Genomic DNA, 12,500 nt, shown 5'->3' with positions numbered 1-12,500 from the left:
ATAGAGAATAGGTAGCTACCTGTCACGTTGAAGTGGGCAACATTGCTCTTTCCAACAAGCACCTCCCTACCAGTGGATCGTTTCCTGCTGTCGGTCAGGATTTTGTAGATGAGGAATGTCTGGTTCTCCCCGCCATCAAAACCAGGGGTCCACTGTAGGTACACAGATTCCCAAGTGGCTTCAATGCTCACTAAATCCTTTGGTGGATCTGGAACACCTGCAACAACAACAAAAGAAGGCAACAATAACAACTGTCAATAATTTGGGTACATGGCCAGTAATTTTGCAGTGAGAGGGGTGGTTGATTACATGGAGAACAAGATTAGCCTGGGTACTTCATTTTAAGCTCAGAGAAACAAAAGGTGAAGTTGACATTGGTAAGATTTGACTAGGAATGTAAAGAACAGGACCACAAATGTCCACAGAGCATTTCCTTCCCACCAATGCTCTAATTATTCAGCTAGCTTGCGTCCTCCTCCTCCTCAAAAACAACAACAAGTTTCAAATTTTGTCACAGGGGCAGCAATTTGAGGGAGGTGATGAGTTGATTACATCAACCCCAGTGTTCAACTGATACTTATTTTATTGACTCCGAAAGGATGAAAGGCAAAGTTGACCTTGGCAGAATTTGAGCTGAGAAGATAGCAACAGGCTAAATACCGCTAAGCATTTCATCCCGTGAGCTAACGATTCTGCCAGCTTGCTGCCTTCATATAATAATAATAATAATAATAATTTCAAATCTTGGCACAAGGTGAGGGTTTGTGGCAAGAAGAGCATCTACCAGTAAAAAATCTGCTTCAACAAATTTCATCCCACTCATTTGATCAAGAAAGAGTGGGCATTAACCTTTAGCACACTGTAGGTGCATCGCATCACAACATGAGTTTTCTCCCTTGTTGTAACAGGGCAGTGACAGGAGAAACAGTTCTAGAGAAAATACAGTGTGCAAAAGGTTAAAATGAGTAAAAGCGTGCTTAAGAAATAATGACAAGGTGTTAAATTACAGTTATATAGAAATTAAGAAATGGTATTACGTACTTCTTTCACGGACATCTCGTATAGCTGTTATGCCACCAATGGTGTTATTCACAATAACAAGATAAACACCTAAGTTGTCAGAGACAGCATAAGGGAAGATTAGCGTAGAGCGGAATGTATTGACATTGATCTGTGTAGTGAGAGAAGTGATGGAAACTGGTTGGTTATCTTTACGCCAAGAGAAAATTGGTTCAGGGTAAGCTTCGATTTCAATAGACACATTCGATTTGGTTTTCAGAGAAATGGCAACAGTTTCCTTCATTTCTTCGATAGAAGGTGCAGCTACAAATACGACATAATAAATAATAATAATCAATAAATATAAATATTAGAGAATTTGTTTAATATGATTGACTAACTCTTGCACTCTCTTAAAAAAGAATGTAGATCTAAATCAGCAAATACAAACATGTATATTCATGTAGTAGATACAAACATGCATATTCATGTGGTAAATGCATTTATATACTTAGAAATCAATTTCTAAGCCACAAAATATATATAAATACAAAAAAAAAAAAAAAAAAAGGATAAATATTAAATGAATGTATTAATTCTCATAAAAATATAGACAATAGGTGAACCTCTAAATGGTCCATTGACCTGTTAAAACTAGCAGTCCAATCTCTTACAAGCCACACCTAACTATTTCGATACACTATGCCAATTTCCTCCCTCTAAAAGACAAGGGTTACATTTGTCTTATAGGAGATGACCTGAGGTTAAACAACAGATTAGGGTAAAAATAACTATAAAAAAACACAAAACAAAACAAAAAAGACAGGTGTAGGAGTTATCAGCGTATTGTGAATGAACTATGTCTGTGCTGCCTATTTATCTATCCATCCAAAAATATGCCTCGAGTTTCTGAGGCAAGTTGGAAAATCCCAGGATGCACCATACAAATAATAATACTTTTGGTAAAATATGTTACGTTGACTATTATATCGATCGTGGGGGTTCATCTAAGAATTTGCTCTTGTTATCATCTGCAGTGGGGGCAGTCACAAAGGGAGGCAATTCTAGTTAAAAAAACATAGTTACTTCCCCTGTTTCTGAAAACTAATTTATTTCCTTAAATGGTGAAGTCAACAGCGTCAGGTTAATTCTAACGAAGAGGAACCGTGTTTATTTTTGTCGGTAGAATGACTCAGCACCAACATCATAATTTTATTGTCCCTTAAAGATACGAAAGGCGCAGCTGAATCTATTAAAAAATAAGTCTCTGTCTCTTCACGGGGATCGACATTGATACTTGTGCCTCCCCTTTGAATTAAAGGTGAGATGCAAAATGAAGCTATCTTAGAGACTTGGCCAAAAACATTCTGCAAATCGAAATGCAGGGAAAGTATCTTCCACTGAGACAAAACAAACAAACAAACCTTCCCCCCACCAAATATAAAAAACCCAGTTACATATGCTATAAGTTATACAAAATCATGATGGAAGAGAGGTATCGATATCTTAATTTGATTAAGTTTTACTTACATCTAATTATCAATGAAAATGTGGATACTCTTTTGAATTTATCATTTAACGATGTCTTCACAACACAGGAATAGTTGCCAGTATCAAAAGGCATCAGCCGGTTCGAGTTATCTTGCGATGGACCTAAAAGAAAGTGGGGAGAAAACAACAAAAATCAGCAACAAGAAATGTATTCTGTGAATTAAAGAAATTAAACAATTTATTTAGACATTACTAACTTCTAGACCAGTTGCTCTCACCTGGGAGTCCATGCGGCCCTTGGGGGTCTCTATAAGATTTTGCTATTGAAAATCATGAGCAGGATAGTGACACCGTACGCCATGTGCCATGAATGGATAAAGGTTGAAAATCATTATTTTATACAAATCAAAGAAAACTATATCTTACTTTCAAAATACAACATGCTGGTGACGATATTGTTGTTACTTGAGCTTTGCACTTTGTAATTGTGGCCAGAGACCAATTCACCGTTCTTCCACCAAGTAATCGTTGGTGCTGGGTTACCATAGGCTATACATCTTAATGGATTGATACGCTCCTTCTCATTTTTTATCATGTTTGAGGGTAAACCGGTGGTGATTTCAGGATATTCTGAAAAGTAAATAAATGATAGTACATTATAATAAGTCAATGACCAATATTAAACATTAGAGTCCCCAATTTGAGACAAGGAAAATGGAGAAAAAATAAATGCAGTACCTTATAATAAATCAATAACCAATCTTAACCATTAGAGTCCTCAATCTGAGAGAATACAGTAACAAAATAAATGATTGTATAAGTAAATAACCAGTCTTAGACATTAGAGTCCCCAATTTAAGAAGGAAACAGTAACAAATCTACTAATGGAATTTGAACCACATCTAGCTTTATTCTATATCTTTTATACAGAGGAAAGACAGTACCCGTGATACTACAGGGCTTCCATGACTGGTAGGGAGGGAAGAAATTAGGAATGGACCACAGCCCCTCAAACCAAAGACCCAACACAAATCCTTGCGACAGAGTTGTCTTTGCTAAAGACGCCACCTAAGGTGCCATGTAGTGGCGTTAAACCAAGAGAAGGATGAGCTCTAACATCTGAATGGGCCAAGGCAAGATTTGAACTCAGAATGCAAGGAGCTAGAACAAATACTGCAAGGCATTTGTTCTGACATGCTTACCCTTTTGCTAATCCCCACCCCACTGAATTGTACTTTTTTTTTTTTTTTAATTGACAGACACGTCAGTCCTTCCATTCTGAATGAAGACAACTGGTTTTATTTTGTTTGTTTATTTATTTTCTGTAGAAATTGAAATGTTACTCTTCAGAAAAGTGTAACAATTTGTGTAGGCTTTCAGTTACGTACAGAAGTATGTACGTTTATCAAAAAGACAAAGTAACGGGAATTCACGAGACTTCGTTAATTACTACAGTGAACAGTCTTTAAACAACATAGGTGTATAACCAAACTTCAAAATATTACGGGGGGGGGGGGGCAATGTAGTGTACGTAGCATATGTACTATGTGTGTGTTGATCATAAGAATTATTTCCCTTGGTAGTTTTAAACCTTTTAAAGAGTTACTTACCTTTGACGTTTACGACGATAGCGCCCTGGTTGCTGCTCCCCATCTGGTTCCGAGCTATGCAAGTATAACGACCACCGTCTTGAAGGCGGGGTTGGTTAATAGTGAGCGTTGAGGACCTGTTCCCAATCAATTGACCTTCTCTTCTCCAGACATAAGTCGGCAATGGGTAACCAGCTAAAACGTGAGGGAAAAAAAAAAAAAAAAAAAAAATCTTAGTCTTCTTTCTTTTTATTGGTTTCAGTAATCGAACTCCAACACACTGGAGCAGAGCCCTTAAAAAACAAGTGTAGCTGTGAAGCGAGAAATCTGCTTGCTAAACACATGGTTCTGAGTTCAGTTTCATTGAGTGGCACTTTGGGTAAGTGTTATAGCAGCACCAGGACGAGATTTTTGAGTGGGTTTGGTAGACAGAAACTGAAAGAAATCTGTCCATTGTATGTGTGTGTGTGTGTGAGTGTATGCACACACACACACACACACACACACACACACACGGTGCCTGCGCCTTTTTTCCAGCATTAAACTGCATATTATTGTCCTCAGCCTATCTGTAAATTGCATCCAACTCCTGCTGAAAGCATGCAACATTGGTGGAGTTTTGTATTTTCTGCAAGACTTTCCTATCATCTACATAGCTAGCAAGGGTGGCTATCCGGGCAGCTGAGGGGGTCACTACGAAAAGCAGAGGTCCCAAGACAGTGCCCTGTGGAACATCAATCACTGTTTAGGTTTGCTTTAAGGTGGCTCCATTGGCCCCCTACTGCCTGACTTCTATCTTTCAGAAAGTCATGTAACCACTCAACCAAGTTTTCCAGCTATGCCAAAATCATGCAGTTCGTGGCATATCCTACGATGATCAACTTTATCAAAAGCTTTTGCAAAGTCAAGGTATATTACGCCCACATTTGAGTTGTCGAGTAACTGCTTCAACACTCAGTCATAGTGCTGTAGGAGTTACATCTGTGAAGATGTCCACAGTCCAGTGACTCTAACAAGTAAAAGAATACAAGAGAAAGAAAACTGAAACAACAGACCCCTAAATTCAATACAAACAACAAATTCTAGAAGACTCACAATTATTAGGGTCCACTTTGCATGTCAGAGAAATTGGTTCTGCTCCTTTTATGGGTATGTTATTTGAATTAATTTCTACATTGCCTGGTGAATCTGAAAAGCAAATATTAAAAGAAAATATTATACACATAATTATTATTATTATTATTATTGTTGTTGTGAAGGCAGCGAGCAGGCAGAATCCTTAGCATGCTGAATGGAATGCTTAGCGGCAATTTGCCCATCACTACGTTTTGAGTTCAAATTCCACCGAGATTGACTTTGCCGTTTATCCTTTCAGGGTTGATAAATTAAGTACCAGTGAAACACTGGAGTCGATGTAATGACTTAATCCCCACCTCCCAAGCTGCCCTTGTGGCAAAAGTTTGAAATCATTATTATTATTGTGTAATTACTTTTAGAAATTTTGCTGTACTTTGGGAGGGTCATCGTGCCAATTAGAAACATGTACTGGTTCCATTTCACTTCTTTTTTTATGAGGAAACTTGGTGCTGATGTTGTCTTGGGTTCACAGTTCCACTTTGCAGCACCCTGGGTCAATGTATTTCTGAACGCATTACATGCAGGACTGCTCATAATTGTATGAAAATGTGCATGAAAGTGTGTACATGCACGAGTGTGCACTTGTATGATTGTATAACCAAATAACTGCCTGTATGGAGAAATGTGTGCTTGTGTGTGTGTGTGTGTAACAGAGATAGACTATTCTTGTACAAGTGTGTTATTTAGATTCATAGGATCTCAACAACAACCACAACAACAATTTAATATTACTCACATCGCACATAGAGAGTTGTAACTGCACTGGAATTTGCATTGATGACTGCATCTCCTAAAGAAGGCACCAATGAGTTTGCAGATTCACATGTATATTCGCGGGCAATCAATCTGCTGGCACTGCTACTCCTCCATGTGGCAAGTATACGGGAAGGTGTATTAGTTGCTACATTATCAGACGGAGTCCAGCGTAAGACGTTTGGCACTGGGTTTGCATCTGCACGGCATTCGAACTGCACTGGGTCAGTGATGTTGACTACAACTTTCGGCATGACTGTGAGCTTCGGTTTATCTGGAGAATAAAAAAAAAAAAAACAGAAAAAAATGAATTTCAACAGAATTTTGAAGCACTACAATACACACATGCATGCAGACACAAACACAAGTCTACATGTAATTATTTTAATTATTCCTTTATGTTAAGTATAGTGGAGGCGCAATGGCCCAGTGGTTAAGGCAGCGGACTCGCGGTCATAAGATCGCGGCTTCGATTCCCAGACTGGGCGTTGTGAGTGTTTATTGAGCGAAAACACCTAAAAGCTCCACGAGGCTCCGGCAGGGGATGGTGGCGAACCCTGCTCTACTCTTTCAGCACAACTTTCTCTCACTCTTACTTCCTGTTTCTGTTGTGCCTGTAATTCAAAGGGTCAGCCTTGTCACACTGTGTCACGCTGAATATCCTCGAGAACTACGTTAAGGGTACACATGTCTGTGGAGTGCTCAGCCACTTGCACGTTAATTTCACGAGCAGGCTGTTCCATTGATCGGATCGACTGGAACCCTCGACGTCGTAAGTGACGGAGTGCCAACAACATATGTTAAGTATGTTGTGGAAAATAACAGTAAGGCTTAAATTATAGTCACTCTACCACCAATCTAGGTTAAATTCAACCCAAATTAAATGATAGTCATTATGCATCATCTGAGATTAAATCTACCAATCCTGCCATGAAGTTATTTCTATTTGCTGTACCTCCAGGTTTAGCTTAACAATTCTCTCTATTGTAGGAAAAAAGGCCTGGCTTTTTGTAGAGAAGGAGGTCAGTTGACGATCTCAAATGCAGCGCTCAACTAGTACTTCTTTCACTGACCCTGAAAGGATGGAAAGCAAAGTTGACATTGGTGGAATTTGAACTTTAGAACATAAAACTGGAATAATGTATCTTAGCTTTTTGTCTGGGACAGCTTACCACTGTACCAGGGTTTCAAATATTGGCACAAGGTCTGGTACCATTGACTTTTCTTATTTCTTATGATTTGCTTCGTTTTGACTTCTCAGAAGCAATATAAAATATGCCATTTGCTCTGGGCTGTACAACAGAAACTGTTATTACCAGTATAAATTAAGTACCAGTGAATTACTAGGGGCCCCTCCCCCAAAATTTCAGGCCTTGTGCCTATAGTAGAAAGGACTATTATTATCATTGAAAAGGTAGCAAGTTGGCAAGATTGTTAACACTATGGGTAATAATGCTTAGCAGCATTTCTCTTAGCTGTTTACATTCTGAGTTCAAATTCTGCCAAGGTCAAGTTTACTTTACATCCTTTTGGGGTTGATAAAATTGGTACACACCTACCCTACAATGTCATTCTAGTCATTGTAAAAGTAAACAATCACATCATTGAAATCCCAAAGCTAGAAAATAATCCATGAACAATTAAAAGCAACGTAAAAAGAATTGGCATTACACTTGACAGAGTAATCTGAATGTTAAAGGGTTAACTTACATAAAACATCAAGAGACACAGCTGCTTCGCGAGTTGCTACACCATTGACTGCTTGACATATGTAGGAGCCATGCATGCCCACATCTACAGAAGGAATCGTGTGGGAGAACTTTCCAGCATTTAATTCACTGTTGGTTGCACCTAAAGCAAATAACGAAGAGAAGAGAGAAAGGAACCTTTAGTGATTAAAATATTAAGATAATTAACCCTTAGGAAAAAGAAAAGAAAAAAAAAATCTGTTATTCTTTTATCCGTTTCAGTCAGTTGACTGTGGCCATGCAGGAGCACTGCCTTCAGGGGTTTTAGCCAAACGGATTGACACCAGGATGGATTTTGTAAGCCTAGTACTTATTCTATCAATCTGTTTTGTTGAACTGCTAAGTTACATGAATGTAGACACAGTAACACCAGTTGTCAAGTAGTGATGGGGGATGGGGAGGGGCAAACGCATACACACACACACACACACGCTCAAACAACAGGCTACTTTCAGTTTCCATCTACCATATCCATTTACAAGACTTTGGTCAGCCTGAGGCTATATAACAGAAGATCCTTGCCCAAAGTGCCATGCAGTGAGACTGAACCCAGAACCATGTGGTTTGGAAACAAACTTCTTACCACACAGTCATGCCTGCACCTATATTCTTTTACACTTTGACTTGTTTCAGTCATTTGACTGTGGCCATGCTGGAGCACCGCCTTTAAAAAAGTGTGTGACGCTTACAGCACCTAGGTTTCCCAAGCAGTCACCCATCTAAGTACTCACTAGGCTCGACGTTGCTTAACTTTAGTGAGTGGACAAGAACTGTCCTTCCAAGGTGGTCCTTGAAGAAACTGATAACGTCTTGACTGAAAAAGAACATCAATGTTTTCTTAGACATCATAAGAACAATGTGTGGAGGTGCAATGACCCAGTGGTTAGGGCAGCGGACTCGCAGTCATAGGATCGCGGTTTCGATTCCCAGACCGGGCATTGTGAGTGTTTATTGAGCGAAAACACTTAAAGCTCCACGAGGCTCCAGCAGGGGATGGTGGCGAACCCTGCTGTACTCTTCCACCACAACTTTCTCTCACTCTTACTTCCTGTTTCTGTTGTGCCTGTAATTCAAAGGGGTCAGCCTTGTCTCACTGTGTCACGCTGAATATCCCCGAGAACTACGTCAAGGGTACACGTGTCTGGGGAGTACTCAGCCACTTGCACGTTAATTTCACGAGCAGGCTGTTCCATTGATCGGATCGACTGGAACCCTCGACGTCGTAAGCGATGGAGTGCCAACAACAACAATAAGAACAATGTAAAATAATGCAACTTACTTCGAAGTTGAGCTCTTTCTTTCCACAATGATGCTCGTATTGCTCTTGGATTAGCGTCTATATGGCATGTCAATGTGGCAGAGGTACCCTCAATGACTTTATATGGATTGTAATCAGGGGTTACTTTAACTGATGGTGCATCTGTCAGGAAAAAGAATCATAAATGAAAGACAAATTTATATACACATAACATAATCAAAAGATTTTTATAAAAAATAAAAGACTAAAGTTACAAAGGAGTAAAGTTATAAAAGGGACCGATAGAATAAGTACTGGGCTTCCAAAGAATAAGTCTTGGGGTCGATTTGCTCGACTAAAGGCGGTGCTCCAGCATGGCCACAGCCAAATGCCTGAAACAAGTCAAAGAGAGTAAAAGAGAGTATTTTGTACAATCCCTAATAATATTTAATTATAAAAATACAACTGGATTTTTTTAAAGACATGAAATGGCAATGGTGGTGGTAGTGGTGGTGGTGGTGGGGCTCTACCAGAGTAAAATAGGAAACGAGGAGGTCCAGAGGTAACAAAATGGTTGAGAAAAGCTGACCTAGTTGCGAAACCCCATGTCATGCCTGATTGAGCAAACCATGATCAAATACACAGATATTTAGAGACAAAGTACAATTCTATATTTTCCAAAATGGTAGCACATAGAAGAAAAGAGGAAAAGCAATGAAACACTTACATTGTACATTGAGGGTTGTCCTTGTCTCCGACGGATTGTTCTTGTTCACGGAATTCTCTGCAAAGCAAGAAATCTGTTGCCCATTAAACGTTCGATTCACTTCAATGTTCAGTACAATTGAAGACTTATCACCAGTGTGACTTATTTTATCAGAGTAGTTTTTGTTGTTTGAGGTCCAGTAAAGCCGAGGTGGGGGCTTGCCGCCAACTGAAGTACAGGTCAAATCTGTACGTTCTCCTTCTTTGTATATTCGGCTGCCATCGATGACTGGCTCCCCAGGTGGTACTGTAAGAAAAATAGACAAACACCAGTTATAAAATCATAAAAACATGTAATATCTAACTATTACACATGTAATATCTAACTGTGTGTGTGTGTGTGTGAAATCTATCATGATTGTATCAACCAGGGGACACAACTTCTCGTAAAGGGAGAAAACTATAAATATTTAACTCATTATTGGGTAATAGTCTTTCGGTACAAAAGAGTTTCAACTCTGAATCCTAGTATAGTGACGATGATAATGATGATAGTTTTGGTAATGATAAAGATGGTGTATGTTGTTGTTTTGCTTCTCTGTGACGAAAGGCATCCAATAGTGACAATCGTCATCATTCAAATACATAAGACATTACCCCCAGATAGGGTAAAAATGAAATTTTGGGGGCTAATGAGAACTCGTTAGACGTAAATAAAATTATATATAAAAAAAAAAAAAAAACGTGTTCCTTGTTATGACAGAAATTTCTCTTCTGGCATGAGGAGGCAGTCAAAGAGCTACTGCCTTTTGCAACAAAGTACCTTTGCAAACAAGGATTTTCCACTCTAATGAAGTAGAGTAATTGATTGGACCCCGAAGACTCCAAATTTCTCTTGTCATTCTTCTCTACGCTAGGAACAAGGCCCGAAATATTGGGGGAGGAGCCAGTCGATTAGATCGACCCCAGTACGCAACTGGTACTTAATTTATCGATCCCGAAAGGATGAAAGGCAAGGCGAAGTCGACCTTGGCGAAATTTGAACTCAGAACGTAAACACAGACGAAATACTGTTAAGCATTTCGCCCGGCGGGCTAACGTCTCTGGCAGCTCGCCGCCGCCCAATTTTGATGTAATTATAACAAAAACGAAACAACATCATTTCTCCAAAACCTGAAGTGAAAAAGCTTCTAGAGAAATCCTTCTGTTTCACAATGAGGATATTAATTTATTTCATTGCATTTGTTTTATATTCATAATTGTATTCTCCATATAAATAGATTCAATAAATCATTTGAATTCAAAGAATCTATGACTTTCTCCCTTTCAAATGAAAGTGGGTAACGTCAGCATAAAAAAAATATATTTTGGGTTAATTGGTTAAGAAAGTTCTTCGACCCCCACCTCTATTAGAGTATGGGTTGAAGGAGATTCAGCTATTTGTAGCAAGTTCGTGTGACTGACTGCAGAGGAGCTTTTCTGTTGATGGTGATTAACATAATGATGGAGATGATGTTCATGAGTGATAGAGAACATGAAGGAATATGGGGATAATGGTGGCAAACATGCAAGTAATGATGATGAACTAGAAAGTAAAATTTACTCACGCAAAATATTCAGTTTTAATTCTCCCCTGATTGTATTTGAAGATTGCAAACAGTTGCAGGCATAGACATTATCGTCTGCTTCTGTTACATTTATTATCATAAACTCTCCGTTTTTAAGAATCTTGTAACGGTTTTTGTCTATCTTTGCAGTTATTGTCATATTGCGGATGATCACATTATTATCCCTTATCCAAAACACTTCATATTCTTCATTCGGGATACAGCATAATGTTACATTAGATCCCACAGGGACGGATTGGTTAGCTGGTGGGCATACCCAGATATTGCCAGAGATAATATAAACTGTAAAAACAAAGAAAAAGTAAAATATTAATTACAGTGAACACAAATTAGCATTCTTGCATTGAACACAAGTAGACATTCTAACTGCATTGAACACAACTAGACATTCTAACTGCATTGAACACAACTAGACATTCTAAAGGAGTGTGTATGTGTGTGCGTGAGAGAAGCAGATGCCATCAAAGTGACACTGGGGTACAAATATATGAAGTCTAATATACCCATCATGACTACCCATCTGATAAGGGTACACCAGACATATGCATCACAACCATATGTGTGTGACATGGTGATCTCATATCAAAATAAACAGTGCATGACCTTGCAGGTAGGGCCCAGTTAGAATTTTCTTCGGGTTGAGTAGCCCATCCCACTTAAAAGGTCACTGAATAAGGGTTATTTAAGGATGTTGAATGAAACACCCATCTTTCCAGAGATGGGCTATTCAAACTCAAAAGAATCTCTCTCAACACATGGCTATGATACTCCACTACTTCTGCTTGTGATCAGAGATGCCCATATCGTCAGCCACCAAGGAACATGCTCAACTGGTTAAGGGCAAACTGACAAGCAAATCTGTATTATTGAGCAGAATATTTACTGTAACCCATCGTTGATACCAAGACAAAACATGTATACAATAGCATTTCCAGTCAGTTAAGATCAAAGTCCATGAGAGCCACTGCCTGGTACTGCATCAGGACATTTATTGTTATTATTATTATTATTATTATTATCATTGTTATTTAAGTCAGCAAGCTGGCAGAATCATTAGCACGTTGGACGAAATGCTTAGTGGTATTTTGCTTGTCGCTACTTTCTGAGTTCAAATTCCACCAAGGTTGACTTTGCCCTTAACCCTTTCGGGGTCAATAAGTTAAGTACCAGTGAAACACTGGTATCGATGTAATCAACTAGTGCCCTCCTCCCA

The 12,500-nt window shown here is 38.9% G+C and overlaps 1 protein-coding gene across 10 annotated transcripts in view; it reads right to left on the bottom strand.

Annotated features, from left to right (window-relative positions):
- Positions 1 to 12,500, bottom strand: part of LOC106874759 (protein sax-3) — a 248,887-nt gene that overhangs the window by 111,800 nt on the left and 124,587 nt on the right. For all 10 annotated transcript variants that reach the window (XM_089337975.1, XM_089337971.1, XM_052974947.2 and 7 more), the window contains exons 2-12: positions 11,267 to 11,569; positions 9,682 to 9,966; positions 8,997 to 9,137; positions 7,680 to 7,820; positions 5,953 to 6,243; positions 5,175 to 5,267; positions 4,101 to 4,274; positions 2,917 to 3,120; positions 2,530 to 2,652; positions 1,042 to 1,323; positions 20 to 217 (exon numbers count right to left, since the gene is read on the bottom strand). In XM_089337975.1, coding sequence (XP_089194101.1) covers positions 20 to 217; positions 1,042 to 1,323; positions 2,530 to 2,652; positions 2,917 to 3,120; positions 4,101 to 4,274; positions 5,175 to 5,267; positions 5,953 to 6,243; positions 7,680 to 7,820; positions 8,997 to 9,137; positions 9,682 to 9,966; positions 11,267 to 11,569 — 2,235 coding nt within the window. The remainder of the gene's footprint in view (positions 1 to 19; positions 218 to 1,041; positions 1,324 to 2,529; positions 2,653 to 2,916; positions 3,121 to 4,100; positions 4,275 to 5,174; positions 5,268 to 5,952; positions 6,244 to 7,679; positions 7,821 to 8,996; positions 9,138 to 9,681; positions 9,967 to 11,266; positions 11,570 to 12,500) is intronic.

This window comes from Octopus bimaculoides, chromosome 20 (assembly GCF_046866305.1).
Source record: "Octopus bimaculoides isolate indiv1 chromosome 20, ASM4686630v1, whole genome shotgun sequence".
Classification (NCBI taxonomy): domain Eukaryota; kingdom Metazoa; phylum Mollusca; class Cephalopoda; order Octopoda; family Octopodidae; genus Octopus; species Octopus bimaculoides.
This window is presented reverse-complemented; position numbering and strand designations above follow the sequence as displayed.